Source organism: Phalacrocorax carbo, chromosome 2 (assembly GCF_963921805.1).
Source record: "Phalacrocorax carbo chromosome 2, bPhaCar2.1, whole genome shotgun sequence".
Lineage (NCBI taxonomy): Eukaryota > Metazoa > Chordata > Aves > Suliformes > Phalacrocoracidae > Phalacrocorax > Phalacrocorax carbo.
The window spans coordinates 152,645,947-152,661,866 of record NC_087514.1 but is presented as its reverse complement, the minus strand read 5'-3'; the positions used below and the strand labels follow the sequence as shown (position 1 = coordinate 152,661,866).

The 15,920-nt window shown below is 37.8% G+C and overlaps 1 protein-coding gene across 14 annotated transcripts in view; it reads left to right on the top strand.

Moving 5' to 3' along the window:
* Positions 1–15,920, top strand: part of PARD3 (par-3 family cell polarity regulator) — a 464,314-nt gene that overhangs the window by 306,577 nt on the left and 141,817 nt on the right. For 7 of the 14 annotated variants that reach the window (XM_064444949.1, XM_064444944.1, XM_064444946.1 and 4 more), the window contains 4 exons: positions 542–693; positions 1,786–1,830; positions 8,192–8,419; positions 14,203–14,419. In XM_064444949.1, coding sequence (XP_064301019.1) covers positions 542–693; positions 1,786–1,830; positions 8,192–8,419; positions 14,203–14,419 — 642 coding nt within the window. The remainder of the gene's footprint in view (positions 1–541; positions 694–1,785; positions 1,831–8,191; positions 8,420–14,202; positions 14,420–15,920) is intronic. The other 7 variants (XM_064444952.1, XM_064444941.1, XM_064444938.1 and 4 more) reach the window with 3 other exon arrangements.

The following is a 15,920-nucleotide window of genomic DNA, read 5'->3' as shown; positions in this document are numbered from 1 at the left end:
GAAGTAATGAGTAAATATATGTTTGTCTGTCATAGTCAGGTTAGAACCAGGAGATGCTGTGAAAAATTTACAAGCGATGTCACACACACAGAGAAATTTTAGTGCAGAATCTGTAAATGAAGACATTTAAAGCCCTGTGGACTTCAGGCAGGACAGATTCTCTTTATGCTTTACTAAAAACGTTTTGTAATGAAAAAAAATCTGAATATATTTGTTTCTCATGAAGAAAAAGGGAACTGTTTTATTCTCCCTCAAATTATTCCTGTGTTGGGGCTGTACATTCTGATCGTATACTTATAGTGCACCAGATATGTGTATCTTTCATTGAAGCTCAAAAGTGAAATTCTTGATACTTTTTAACTAGAATTGCTTGATGCAGTACAATCCATCGTGTCTGTAACTGACTACTTGCAGTGATTTACTTAAAAATGTGCACTTTATCATCGGTAGAAATCACGTGCTAAATAAATGCTTTTCTCTGCAGAGCGAAAGGTTGCGTGATCTTGATAAATGTTCGCATGATTTTTTTCCCTTCCTACAGCACTCTTAGTCCAGATGTTGATCCAGTGCTTGCCTTCCAGCGAGAGGGTTTTGGACGTCAGAGCATGTCAGAAAAGCGTACAAAGCAATTTTCAGATGCCAGTCAGTTGGAGTTTGTTAAAACACGAAAATCCAAAAGCATGGATCTAGGTAGTGAGTGATATTTTTTCAATTTTTTTATTTGAACCTGATTTTCATGTTGTAAGTATATAGATTTTATAATTCCAAACACATTGTTTATGTGCAATACTACTGGACGTAATGTCTACTGGTGGGAAGTAAAGCATTTTTAACGTGAATGGCCAAGTGGCCTGTGTATTGTTTGTACCACTTGTAAATGTCCATACATTTAAATATCATAGCCCTCTGGATATATGGTTATACATAAACATTAAAAGTATTTATTGAAATGGAGGTGAAAAGTGCATTTACCAACCCATATAGAATAAATGCTTAAAGCTGTACCACGCTGTGGTTCTGAGTAGACAGGATTATTCTCAGTTCATGATTAAAATGTAATTAGCCTTAAAGATCCTTCATAGTCTCTCATTTTGTAGATGGATTTTGATTAAAGTATTAAAGATGCAAGCATTTTTTTTGAAGAGTTCATTCAGAATTAGCAAATGGGGCTAGTCTGACATCTGTTTGAGACCCAAGTTTTAATATTTATATCAGAAGCCCTATAAAGAAGCAGCAGCTAAGACAGGGCATCGACTGTAATAATTTTAACTGATAAAACAACTGAGAATAAGTAATCGCTAACAAGCCCATCTGTTTTTCTGCCATTGAATTTAGATTCTGAAGTGCAGACTCTAGTAACCTTAAACAGTGAGTTTTGATTGTTTAAACACACAAAATTCCCAACTTAATAATAAAATGTATTACGATTCGCTCCTTTACAATAATTGTGGATATCTTAACTACAATCCCTAATTCACCAACTTCCTCAGGGGACAGTAAGGTTGGTGGTATTGACTTGTCTTGACTAGTTGTGATGTGCTAACGTGTAAATAACATATTGTACCTGCCTGTGATGTAAACGTGACTGACATTGCATGAAGGTTACTAGTTTGCTGCCATTTCTACCCAGAATGTTTGCTTACTGTTGCAGTCTATTTGCATGAAGTATGACATTGCTAAGGTTCCCTAACTTGTAAAAACAATATGCAAAACAGAAGGAATGTTGGATGCATGTGGGGCATGGGCACTAACTGGGCTAACCATTATACATTTACCTTTTAACAGTAGCTGACGAGACTAAGCTCAGTACAATGGATGACCAGAAAACAGGTAAGAATTGACAGTAAGGCTGTTGCTATAGAAACCTTGGTCAAAGCAGCTTACCACAATTACAGAACTGCCAGTCAAATTGCATGAAAACATGAATATTCCAGTACTTGCATGGCTGCTTTCTATTGTTGTGAATAATCAAGTCGTACAGAAGAAAATTCTCTATGGAGATAAGTGTCTAGGGTAGTATATTCAAGCAGGTCATACACGTGGCTGTAGGTAGACACCTGTTTCCACACTTTGAACTCATAAATATTCACAGTTGTTTGGACTTTTTGTCCTTTCGAAAAAATCTCTGAGAATCTCCTCCTAGCTTCAAACTCTAATGTACAGAGAGATGATGTAGAAGAGTCGAATGTTTGGCTATTACAGTGCTAACACAGTGCTTGGAAGTAATTATTTTAATTAGAAAACTGCTACCTTTGCCTTAAGTGGTCATTAGATACATGTTGTGAGTTGAGTTGAAGATTATTAGTGCAAGTTGATTTGCCTTTGGAGCTGAAACCCAAGCACTGTAAGAGAACAAAAGAATATGTAAATAGAATCTTTTCCACATACCATCAATTGTAATGTTTCACACAATGATAATGAGAAATAGCTTTCAAAGCATATTTTTTTATTAGTAATTAAAATAATGCACCATGCAATTATGAACCTTTATGATTTATTAATATAAGTTAGCTTTTGACCTTTGGAATGCTATTTTAATTAGGCTAGATCCAGAGGAGACCATAAGATTACTTAGCTCTAATTAGGAACAATTCACCTTTCTAACCCGAAAATATTATTTATTTTAGCATGATTTGGGGAGTAGGGCATTCCATACAGAATTTACAATTAATAATTCACAACTGCATCTCTGTTTAACCACACTTTACAACATGAGTAGGAATACTGAAAAGCTCTAAGTAATCAAGTGATAAAATTAAAATTTTTATTTGAACAGCTAAAACTTCTAGCTCTTAAAATGTTGCAGAATATGGCCACAGACTTGCAGCTTTACAAATTGACAGTGAGCTCACAAAATTAAAATGTATGAATGTTTCGAAGTATTAAAGCCACCAGAGTGTGAATATGTGAATTGTGTTAATGTGTTTAGGAACTGCCTTCACCCCTGAGCATTATTCACGTAAAAAGGAGTTACAGATCAAACTCAAAATTATTGTAAATTATTTTTCATTTTCTTCTTAGCCTGCCTATTTGAATGGGATGTGATTAGAATGGTGTAAAACCCGTGTGTTTTAGTAAAATAGGAAGCTTAGGTTTTAAAGGTGTGTAGTGGTTTTGGTGGTGTCAATAGAGGGTGGTATTAACTGAGTGTAGTTTTTCTCTATGTGTAACACCTGGATTAAATTCCAAAAAAGAGACAAGCCCGACAGCTTGGGTGAAAGAGCATACCGTAACCATCTGGACTAAGCAGTCGCATATTTTGTGCGCAGCAAGCTCAGTGGCTGGAAAAAGGACAAACACCTTTTGCTGGACTTTTATTTTATTTATCTTATGTGCTTTTAACCAGGTTTTGTACGTAAACACTGGATTTCTCCCCTTCCTGAAGATGGATGTGGTTGTTAAACAGACCACTTACTGTAGTTTGGCTTAAAAATCGTCTGGTTCTAAGAAAAAAAAATGCTTAAAATGTGTGGTGAACCATGTTGTAATGAACTTTAGAAGCCAGAAAACTCTAGCATATATTTACTTTAGAAAAAGTAAAAAGAAACTCCGTCACAGTCAAAGTTGGACTTAATAGTATCAGCTGAAAAGGAGAGCGTAGAACTCAACAGCCCTAGTTATAATAGATTTTTAATTATTTTTCTTTCTATAGTTCACTTGAAGTGCCTAATCCTAGCAGTGTTTACAGTTCAACCTAGAGGTTAAAAGTATATTCAGTAGCAATTGAGCATGGCTCATTTATTGAGTCCCAGGCATACTATAGTTCTAGGTGATTATTTTTCCATGAACACATAGTGAAAATGAAAAAGAAAGAAAAAAATTGGAATTCATTTATTTAAATTTTTTATTTGTTTATTTTTGCACAGTGCTTTTAAAATAAGCTGTTTTATTAAATTGAACCTAAACTAAGCTATTTTTGATGCAGTTGCTTGCTCTAGTCCTCCCCTGCTCTTCCCAGCCAAAATGTTACTCTTTTATTGTATGAATTGAACTAGAAATAGAAGAATTTATAAAATCTAATGGAGCAGATGCTAGTTAATAAATAGACTCACTGCTAATGTCCTTTAAGAAAATACTGAGAAAGTAGACTTTGTGCCTTCGCAAAACTGGTTTAATCAAATGGAGAGAAGTTCTTAGCATCAGTTGCTGGTAGCATTTAACCTGAGAGTTAATAAAAATAATGTTTCAGAAAGAAACAAAATTGCCATTTTCAATCTTTTAAAAGAAAGTACTGATGAAAGATTTCCTTTATAGCCTTTAAAATCAGTCAGTGAAGGAACCACTGAAAGAAACATCATATATCCTTTGACACCACGCTTTCTGCCTTTGCATATCACCCAAGCAGATTCGTGGTACTGCATAAAAATACTTCACATAAGATGAGAGAAGTGGAGGCACAATGAGTTGTTAAACAGCATCAGCGCAAGGAAAAAACAAAGGGCTTGGAGCAGGGAGCAACACGTGGGCTTCGTGTGATCTGTGTGTATTAAATGCCTCGTTGGATCTGTATGTGCTGTGAAGTTATGTGGTGGGGGTTGTCTGTGCCGTGTGAGAGCAGATGCACACGACCCCGGCACAATCATGCATGAGCGGAGGGTAGTTGCATGGCCTGGAGCGCAAGGCTTGGCCGCGGTCCCCAAGGGCTGGCCAGCTGGGGACACAGGGAGTGGCGATGCATGTGTAGGGGGCAGGGGCTGTGCTTGGCGGGGTGGTGTGAGCGTCCTAGAAAGCCCTCGAGAGATGGCTAGGGGTGTGTGCACGTAGAGCTGCACGGCTGAGCGTGCAAGCGGAGCGTGCAGGGAGGCTGCGCCCATGGTGGCAGTCACAGTAGGACTGCTGTGGTGTGGAGGGATGAATCTACCTCGAAGCATATTTGTTAATGAAATTTTTGGAAAGGAAAATTTTTATAAACTTCAAATTTTAAAAACGATAAAGGAATCCCTTTTATCCCTCAGTCATATAAAGATGCCTTAGGTAGATGTATCTTTTTCTTTTCTTTTTTCTACTTTGAATTCTGGTGTCAAATAGAAGTAGAACTTGTTCTCGGCAGATAACGTTTCTGATGATTACCACCAGCGCTGTAAAGGCTGGAAGAAAATGCTGACATTTTTGTATTTAGAAAACAAGGTTTTGATGTGACTCATAAATTTTAAACAGAATCAATTCTGAAGAAAGTTTGCTGTTTCTCACCGGATTATGGGTAAACAACTCACTTTCTGGCTGGTGAATTCTAGTAATAAATTCTGAACTCACTTTATCTACAGGGAAGCTTAACTGCGTGTTTTGAAAATAGTAGACTTGCTACAAACTGGCCATAGAAGATAGTGAAGGTATTAAAATACACATAGCTTTACGATCACAGTGCTTAAATTGCTTGCAAAAGGACATTTCCCTCTTTCAGATTCTGCAACCTGTCCACACTTGGGTTGATGGCCACCCAAGTTCCTATAATTTCTGTAATCCCTTTTTAGTTTTACAGTACTCAAGGAACATTAGGTCATATCTCATCTAGCTTCTCCTTTGGGAAAGCACAACTTTCATAAATACAGTTCTCACAAAGATCTGTACTGGGTGGCAGGAAATAGAATTTTTAAAATGTCTTTTATGAACATAAATGAGCACATAAATGCCTTCTTTATAATTACTGTTTACAAAAAGAGCCACTCAGTAACTAGGAAAAGATATATGAGCATTTCATTCCAAGGTTGCAAAGCGGAGTCTGGAATAAGGAAGTTTACAGTAAGTTGCCATGTAAGAGGATACCCTTCCCTTTTGTATATGAAATTGAATCTGTCAAACAGCTGGTTTATATATGATTGTCCCATTTCCTCTTCTTTTCCTTCAAAATGTTGCATTCATTTTTCCTGTCTTGTGGACTGTTTTTAACAAAATACAATCCTGAAAAGTGAAAAACAAAATTAAAATCTCATTTCTTGAGTACTGCAGACACTAGTGGAGGAATAGCAGGTTTTGGCATATGCTAGAGAGTGGATAGTTTTATAGGGCACTGTCTAAACTGGAGTTCTTTTATCTGGTAAATAGAGTGTTACATACAAATACTTGCCTTAGACTTGAGCCCATGTTCAGAAGTTTGGTGAACCTGGACTGCAGTTTGTTTGCACAGCTGGGAAGCCATCAAACCCGCCTTGTCCCAGCTGGCTGCTCTTGTTCACCCCAGCAGCTGCGCTGTGCCCCCAGCCATCCTCATAACCTTCAGCCCTCCAACAAGTATGGGCTGTGAGTGAGAGCAGCTTCTTCTAAATGATGTGAGTTCATCAAGATAAAATTTCTCATTTGTTGGGATGTGTTTATTTCTGGCCAAGGGTCCAAGCAGGAGGACTCTGGACCTCTGGGGGATCCAAACTGCAGGAGCTATGCAAACCTGTGAAAGAAGACTTTTGTTTTGTTTCTGTTTACAAGTTCATCTTATCAGTAGGGTAGCTGAAGGTGAATACTTTGACAGCTGCTATTTGAAGGTATTTGATCTGAGGGATTTCAGTTTAACTTAAGTGCTAAGACTTTTAATATCTGAATAGAAAATGAAAGTGTTTGCTGCCTTGCTCCACCTCATACCAAGTTAACGAATGACGTGGAGAAGACTTGCCATGCTGTTATTCTGCATCCCTTGTGTAGGTCCAGCCACCCACTTCCTCTCCACCCAATACTGAATGGTTTTAGTAGTGTAGTAGTAGTTTTCCACAATGTAAGGAAACTTCACATATCTTTGTTAAAGAACAGTGACAGATCCTGTCTCTCTTCCTCCTCCTAATATCTCCTGGAATAGGGATCAACTCCAGACCTTTGTATTATTCTGAGATAAATACTTGAAAAAGATAATTTTCCTTTATCGCATTATTCACACCAAACCTTGCTTACAAATGTATTGTTCATTGGTTTGGTATTCCTGAGGGTTCAGTTCTTGCTCTTTCTCAATGCTGGCTGGCTTTGCAATTTATCTTTCTGTGCCTCTGTCAGCTGAGGATAGTGATATCAACGGAGCAACAAGCCCCCACCTGGGACTGCCGTGGTGCCACAAACATCATCTCTGTTCTGCTCCCTTTCAGCAGAGAAAAAGTCAGTTTTCCATGTTATAGGTGAGAGCTCTGGCCTCATAACTTCAGGAAATGTTGCGATGATGGTGATGTCCCACCTCATCTTGCTCTCCAGCCCCAAATCCTGTGGAAAATCTGGCCAAGACTATACTGCGCTTTTGAATAAAATCTCTTCAAATAAATCAGTGATTTTTTTTTTCCCCTGAAAGATTTCTCCCAGTTTTAACTATAATAACAGATCTAATTGTGCAATTGTCAGTTGATTTGCACTGTGAATGTGTGTATCTAAAAGCATAGGGTAGGCATTTAGTCCACTAACTTGAGAAGAAAAGTCTGGTTAGGGAGTAGGCTTTACTGTTTGGGGCTTTCTTGGCACGCCTCTGGACACGCTGCAGTGGTAAGAGCTGCCCTCAGCCCCAGCTGTAGTGCTGCCCAAACATCTACCTGGTGACTGCCAGGAATGCGTTTCTTTTCCAGCTGGATAACTAGTATTGCCTGATGAATTGGGTCCTTTCCACAGATTATTATTAAACAACTTTACAAAATCCCAGCAAGTCAACTGATATTTCTCAGAAGCATTTCAGTATGAAATTGTTAGCAATTTGATGCAAGTCTTTAAAACTCGATTAAAAGCAAACAGTGTGTTCCCTGAAGCCAGAAGTCAGGCTACTTTGCAAGACTGTTACTCCAAACACAATAGGATTCATGCCCATAATCTGCTCTCTGTTCATCAGTTGCTAGTATAGATGAGATATTCTGTTCAAAATTAAAAAAAATTAATAGTTTTGTTTGATGCCAATAGATACGTATCTCTACTTGTTTTATGAGGTATATTTTTAAAGCCCTGTGGTTACTTTATCATTCAAATTGTTACAATAATAGTAATGGATGTTGGTCTCTCTTCACTTGATTTGAAAAGCCAGACATTGCTAACGTTGTCGGTTTCGTTGACTATGACGTGACATACTCATTCACTTCTGAGACCAACAAACCTGCAGAGAAATCCCTACAGATTATTGAGAGATGATGTGAATAATGTTAAGTGTGTCCCCAAAGACTTCCAGGATGGATATGCAAAATCAAGCATGCAGTCCTCAGTACTAATTCTAATTACATTTTTTTTCCCCTAAATCACTAAGGTTCCCCAACCAGAGATGTGGGGCCTTCATTAGGTCTGAAGAAATCCAGCTCATTAGAAAGTCTGCAGACAGCCGTTGCTGAGGTGACTCTGAATGGTGATATTCCCTTCCACCGCCCACGCCCGCGAATTATCCGAGGACGAGGCTGCAATGAAAGCTTCAGAGCTGCCATAGACAAATCATATGATAAACCTGTAGCAGATGATGATGATGAAGGCATGGAAACTTGTAAGTAAACTATTGCTGTACAGAAAGAATGTTTACAATATAGGTTAATTCCTTTAGAAAGTGATTAAAAGTAGTAGAAGATAATTTTTGTATTTGAAAAGAATAGAACTAACTTCATCAGTTTTTCTTTCCCTTCATATGCATTAACAGATTGCAAGACTCTGCAGCTTCCTTCCTTTCTAAAATAAGGAAATAAGATTATTAGGAGTGTGTTTACTTAAATTACTATGAAAATTTTCTGTAAGACAGCTAATTAATTTACTAATGCAAAATAAAATAAAGATTATGCAGAAAGACAAAAACCACTGAATTTGTTACAAAAATATGTGCATCTAACTTTGAAAGAGTACATTTGTAGTGACTGGGGGAGGAAAAGAAATCACTGTCCTTTAATTAGAGTGAGTGAGGCTGGCAGATCTAATAAAATATAAAGTTAATGATCAGCTATTACCCACCCTAATGGGCATTCATTTACATTTTCAGTTCTTTAACCCGAAGTATGACCCAACATGTGGAGAATGTCATTAACATAAAAGAATCACTTCAAGGCTAACCTTATCATTATTGAACTATGTAAGAATGGGCTGGTAAAATGACAACTTGTATTGAATGAAAATGGTATGAATGGTAAATTACCTCAATCAGGGGTTGTATTAAAATCATTTAATTTTTAACCTTCATGTTGTACTACTTTCAACTTGTCACACACCAGCAGAATTTTTTTAATCAACCTGCAGCTAGTTAGAAGTTTATGAATGAAGATTATGGTGGGAAGGTTGAAGTTGTAAAATATTTAGCCTGAATGCTAACAGAAAAGGCTTGAAGAGAGGTTTTCGCACTCTCTGCTCTTTTAAAAGTTTTTTAGTTTCAGAAAGTCTGTTTCATAAACGTCATTCCCTGATAAACTTTTATAAGCTAATTGTGTAATCAGTCTCTTATTCTTTTCAAACTCTTTGCCTTTTTTTATTTTTTTAATCTGCCAGTTTCAAAAAGTGTTCTGAGACCGAAAGGGAGGTCATTTTGCCAGTTGCTTTTTCTCAAAGGTAGTTGTGGACGGAATTAATTCTGCTTTGCTTTTCCAGCACCTAGCAATTTCACGCAGCAGTGAGGCTAAATGCTGGTCTGGTGCTGCTGGCTGTCAATCTGTTTCTGGCCAGTAGAAGAATAGGTATGAGAAAAGGTGTAGTGATTCTGATCATTCTCCCAGACTGCATGCCTGTGGTCTTTTGGGACGTAAGACCATGTTTTTCTAAAAGGCCTTGTTTAGTGTGAGCCCACTGATAGTAATATCCTATTTTGAGGCATCAGATATCCAAGGCTTATCCAGAAGTTACAGATGGTTTAACTTCATTTGATCAAAAATGTAGCAAAACTGTTGTCATGAAACACCTTCTAGTTGAGTATAGGTTTATGAGATTACTGTAAGGGGTTTTGAGCTTGTTGATGCAATGCGTAGAGGGTAGCAGGGAACTATTTGGACATCTTTCTATCCTTTGCATGGGAGTAGCAGAAACCAGACTAAGCCTTTGGGCTGAAATCAAAATGCCACAGGGTGAGTCTTTGCCTTCATCTCTCTGTATGGATGAAGTCATCTAGCACTGGTGGGCCAAGATTCATCTTAGTGTCATGGGAGAGCAAGAGCAAGGTTGTTCTCAAATCTCACATGGTAAAGAAGGGATGAGCAAAGCATGACCAAGCTACGCACATAGAATTGCATGTTCTGTTGAGTTACTTGTGTTTTAATAGCTTCCATATATTATAATAAAACATCTAGAGGTGTAATCCAGAAATTTGCAGTGCCAGGTTAATAGAAGCAGATGAGTAGCAAAGCAGATATAGTAAGTTGTTTGGACAGAATTCAGTCCTTGAGGTGGTCTTCTCCTTCTTGTGGTGGCCATGGGAGCTTAAGAGCTGGACCAGCCATATGTTGCCTGGGAGCAGCACAAGATGCTAGGTCCTCAGGTGTGTCTTTCTGAAAACATGTCTGTTTCTGTGTTAAAACTAAAAGCACTGCAGTCTGCTTCACTTTGTGTTAATTATATGTTGCCTCAGGTTACAGAGAATTTACCAAATGGTGTCTTCAGCTGGACAAAGCCTGGGCACATACAAATATGTAGAAGTTAATTTAACAATCTGGTCCTAACATAACTAATGCCTCACTGCTGCCATAACAACATTGCCTAAATTTTCTTTAAATTGTATTTAAGTATTCCATAATTGTTTGAAATTAAAATGTGGCATTCTCTCATTATAAAACCCAGGCAAACATGTTGGTGGTCAGTTTGCCCTTGAGGTTGGATCCATTTGTCATACTTGAATTTCTCCCCCTTTCTCCTCCAAGTGTTTCAGTGCTAGGATTGCTTCTTTCTTCCAGATAGTGACCTTCTTTGGAGTAGCGAATAGCACTACAATAAATTGTATAGCGGAATTCATAACATGTCATTGCCCCATATACAAAAGCCGTTAAAATACAGGCAGCATATGTGGCAAAGGGGCTGACTCTCTTCTGAATGTACTTGCTGTCCTTGGAACAACATGCTATTAAATTACTAAATGTAGAATGAAAATCAGATAGCAGTGACCAGTTCTGGGACAACATTTTTAAAAGTATTTGAGAAGATGCGTGTGAGTTGTAATGGCTGTAAAGAAGTAACATTTGTGGAAAGGTGTGGGTGTTCAGCTTTTACCGATAATTTTTCCTGCTTCCCTCCCCAATACTTGAAGTAGCTGACTGGAAGAAAAATTTTTATCTTTAGTGTCTTGAATGAGACCAAGGCTTTTGGATTGGGAGAGATCGACAAAACTTTCTAATCTTTTGCTGAATCTTAATTGCTAGAATCTAGGGCTGTATTAAATACCACAATAAGAGGCCTAGAAGCTTAGTGGCAAAATAGCTTCACATTAAGTAGCTTTGATTCCTCATGTGCATCTTTTCCATTTTATGGCCTAATTAGGAGAACAGCTTCATAATACCTGTTTATGTAGTTCTCCTTAGTACGGTGTGGGTCATGAAATGACACTAGTTTTCAGGTTTAATTGATGTTTAAAGTATACTCCAATTTAATTTTTCAGCTTCAGCATCCTGAATCGGGAGGCAGGAGGGTACAGGAAAGGAAGGAAATAACAGCACCAGAACAAATACATTCTGTGTTTTGCAGTAACCTAATGTCATTACTGCAACTTAACAAAAATTAGAAGTTTCATTTGTAGCCTGGGCTTGAATTTTAATTGAGCAGCATTTGCATTTGTTCTAAACACTAGTAATTAGGTGTATGTTAATTGCAGAATGACTGTGCTGCATGAAAGTGATACAAGTTTCTTCATGTTGAGTCCTTGTAAGAAGACTGGAAATCTATTTAGTACAGTAGAGACACCGGTATTTACTACAGAAGAACAGGCGTCCGAGTCTGCAGGGCTCAGTCTAAGCAATGGAGTTAATTGCAAGCAAACTGTGTATGATAGACAAATATTTATCGCAGCACAAGTGTGGAAAGGAGGCAATATTATCGCCATAGAATATGCAAAATAAATAATAAGAGGAAGCATTGTTATGACAACTTGTTCAGCATCTCAGTGTAGCACAGTACACTTAATGCATATATAGGATTAATGTATTGTTATTTGTATATGAACAACCATAGGTCAAAATTGATTAATCTTTAAACTCCTAGCAATGAAGAACCAAGTAAACATTTGACTTCAGAATTTGTCAGAAATTTAGTGCTTTTATTTTTTTTACTAATTATATTCGTTTGCAAGTACAATCTTTTAAATGTCTAGTTGGTTTCAACTGGAACAGATTGTAGCTATAAATTAATGTGCAAAAAATTAGCATCTCTATTCCAAAGTGTTTTTCCACTACTCTTTTAGTAATAACTAAATATCATCCCAGACATGGATTAAGAAACACTGTGATGAAAAATGTACAAGTATAGCTAGTAGACAGAATGTATAGGATAGGCCTATTAATTTTCTAAAATACAGTTATCTGAATATTAAAACTGTGCCTACAGTTGAGGAGCTGTATCATCCGCTTAACTCATAGTGGTCCTGAAGACAAGTTAACATGAAATGCTGAGACCTGTCATTTTTTTTCCCTTTGTTTTCCTGGTGGATTGTACTTCAAAGTACTAGTTGAGATTCAAAAATAGTTATTAATGTTGAGATTTATCTGAAATGATATATTTTTCTTGCAATAGGTTTATGTGATCTTCCAGGGTTGGAGAATATTTATAGAAATCTTGGGATACTCAGTGAATAAGTACTAAGTCTATTGGACAGGTCTGTGTATTGTAATATTAATGAATAAACAGTATTTTGCAGGCAGGTATCTGAGAGAGAGATGATATCGAATGGCTTTCAGTCAGTGATTTGTAGACTTTTCAGGTTCAATGAATTACTTGTAAGGTGAATATGAGTGATGACAGAAAGGCATGTTTATATTCTGCAGTAGTCTATGAATGAGAAATTTCTAAAGAATTACACACTTCTATTGGCTGTAGAAGAGTCGTGGAGGTCTAGAAGCAATAATATTAGTAGGAATAATATGAAGAAGTAGCAAACATATGCTAAACTAAAAAATGATTTCTTTTTTCCTTCTGTAAGCCATGGCCATTTCCAAATCTTACTGAGTACAAATAAAATTTCTTTTCCACAGAGTGTGTATATATAAAGCAAAACTGTATTTTTCAACCTCTACTGCCAGAAGTTGTTTGGAGCCTTTGTATTCATTAGAGCTACAAGAGACAGTGCAAAGTATGCATCTGTGATCCTAATGGCTGCTTTGTGCTGTCTGTTGGAAAACTGGGAGATGATGTAGCCCCACTTATAATGTGATGATAAAAAATGTTAGAGCTCCTGGAAGGTCACAGCTTCACCAGCCACACAGTGTAATTTTTGGCCTTGGCTTTAAGTCAGAATGGTTGCAGGATTCTGACCCATGAGCTTGAAGTGTTTTATTTCTTTCTCACTAAGCTACTGGGGGAGTTTTCAGTTTTTGAATGCATTGTTTCTTTTGGTCATTTTCTTTCACACTTTCTGAAATACATGTGCTCTGTTAAATCTAACCTTGGGTATACTCTAGGATTCTCGGAGTCTTGGTCTTGGATTAGAAACAGAGAAGGAACATGCTATCTGCCTTTAAAGGATTTTACTTCTTCCCTGGATGGAATCTCCCCACCCAAACCTTCCAGGCCGCCCCATCTCAACCAAGAATAAAACCAAGAATAAAAGTCATGGTGCATGATATGTTTTAAACTGCTCTAGGAAATGAAGTAGCGTGACAAAACCATTATGTTACCTGCAGTAGAAGAAAAAGTCTATTAAGGCTTGTATTGAGGGTTAACGGTCCTTAATGTCTTTCATATTTTTCTATGAGTATTACTAAGAATTTACTGACAGGGCATGCTGCCCTGCTGTTGTTTCTTCTTGCAGATATTTCTAAAGCTCTCCTCAACTGATGTAGATACTGAAACAAAATGGGCCAATTAACGCCACTTTGCTAATCCTCTTTATTAATCCATACATTATTCAGAGTACCCACAAAGCACAAATCATGTTTTGCAGAGTGTTTTGCAAAGGTGAATTTCTTGCTTTTAGGAGTTTAATAGTACAAATTAACATTCCAGGAAACCCTCATATGAGCAGGTACTGATTTTGAAAAAAATTATGGGTATTTTGTGGTTGTGCATATATCCTGCTTCAAAACACTTTATGCAATGTACCAAGAAGCCTGCCCTTGTGTTGTTCTTTCCCCACTGATATTTCTTACTATGTGCTTTCAGTGGAGGAAGACACAGAGGAGAGCTCAAGATCTGGTAGAGAATCTGTGTCCACAGCAAGTGACCAGCCATCCCACTCATTGGAGAGACAGATGAATGGAAGCCAAGATAAAGGCGACAGAAAAAAGGCTGGAAAGGAAAAGAAGAAAGATCGAGATAAAGAGAAGGATAAAATTAAGGCAAAGAAAGGAATGCTGAAAGGCTTAGGAGACATGTTCAGGTAGGTGCTTTGCAATCAAATATAAGAATGAATTATAAAATGAAATTTAATCTTTTAGTTATTCACTTACATTGTGACTGCTGAGGCCGTATTTTACTGTACAAATACATGCATGATGAATATAGGCTGATCTCAATTTTTGAGCCTATGAGTAGTGTCACAGAAGGGAAGCAGCTCAGAATGGAAGAGGAGGAGGAGGCGGCTGGCAGGCTAAAGGGGCTGCAAAGGAAAATATGGTTCTAAGCAACAAACTGCTTGGTCTTGGAAGGAGTCTTTGGTGATGTCTAAGTATGTCCTTCGGCAGGTCAAACAATTTTGGGTTTTATTTTTTTACTAAACTGTGCTGTTCCTAACACTGTACCCAAAGCTTAAGTGTTACTAAATAGTGTTTTCCTTTGCTTTACTCTTAAGACTGTTTGGTGTCATGGAGGTATGATGCGAAAGAGATGAAACAGTTTGAGATTGAAAAACAGCATGTTCCTCTCAAGGAAAACAGGATCTAAATAAGGTTGTGTGCTCTGAGAACCCACAGTCTGGAGAAGGGGTCAGTGAGAGACCTGATTTTTGCCAAGCACTGAGGTTTTTTGAAAGGAGTTGTCTCTGCAGCAGACATAAGTGATCTGAAAGGAGCAGACTGCTGAGGGACACCCTGCTGTTCTGGGTAAATGGTGAAACATGACAAACACCTTTGATCACTTGTGGGAAGGGGTGAGAGAGCAAGAAAATCAGTCTTTCTTTTAGCTAGCTAGAGTAAATAAATATATTTCCAAGAAAAAAACAACATTAAGGCAGTGTTTGTTTTCTTTTTTATATACAGTGATTCATTATTTAGTTTTGAAGTGAGATACCAGTATTATTTCAAAGATTTATTAACAATGATTCTGCCCTGAAAACATGTAAGTGGAGCTGCAGTTACCCTTCACCCTGTTACCTTCTTTATCCTGTAAAACATTAATTGAACCTATGTGGTAGCTGCGTAGGTTCTTGAGAGTCGTTCTGTGTCTGTGAATCGTGTTACAAAATTAGTTAATAGAAAAACTAGTTATTTAGAAAATATTAGTTAGAAAATGTGTTTAGAAGACACAAAACAATATCAGGGTGTTAGCATATGCCACGGAGTACCAAGAGTCGTAGGAGATAGTCCCACCCTTCAGGCAGGAGGAGAGCACTTCACCTGGTCCCCGGCAAGTCCCATGGGGAAGCCCTCATGTTCTGGGTGTCTGCCTGCCTAAATTCAAGCCTGGAGCTGAGAGTTGCAGCCCACACTGCCGGAGGGTGGAAGGTTGGAAATACGAAATCTTGACTGGTTTTCTTTTGCAGTCTTTGCTGGTTTTCTACAGCAGGCAAAATCAGAGCAAATTATACACGATAAATTCTGTGGAGTGTAAGTAGCTAGCTGGATACGATGGGGGCTATCTCGTGAGTTCAGTCAGAAAGTGTTTACAGCACCTAGAAAGCATGGGCAGCTCCTTGGTCCTTGATTTCCTCCTGTGTAACTTTG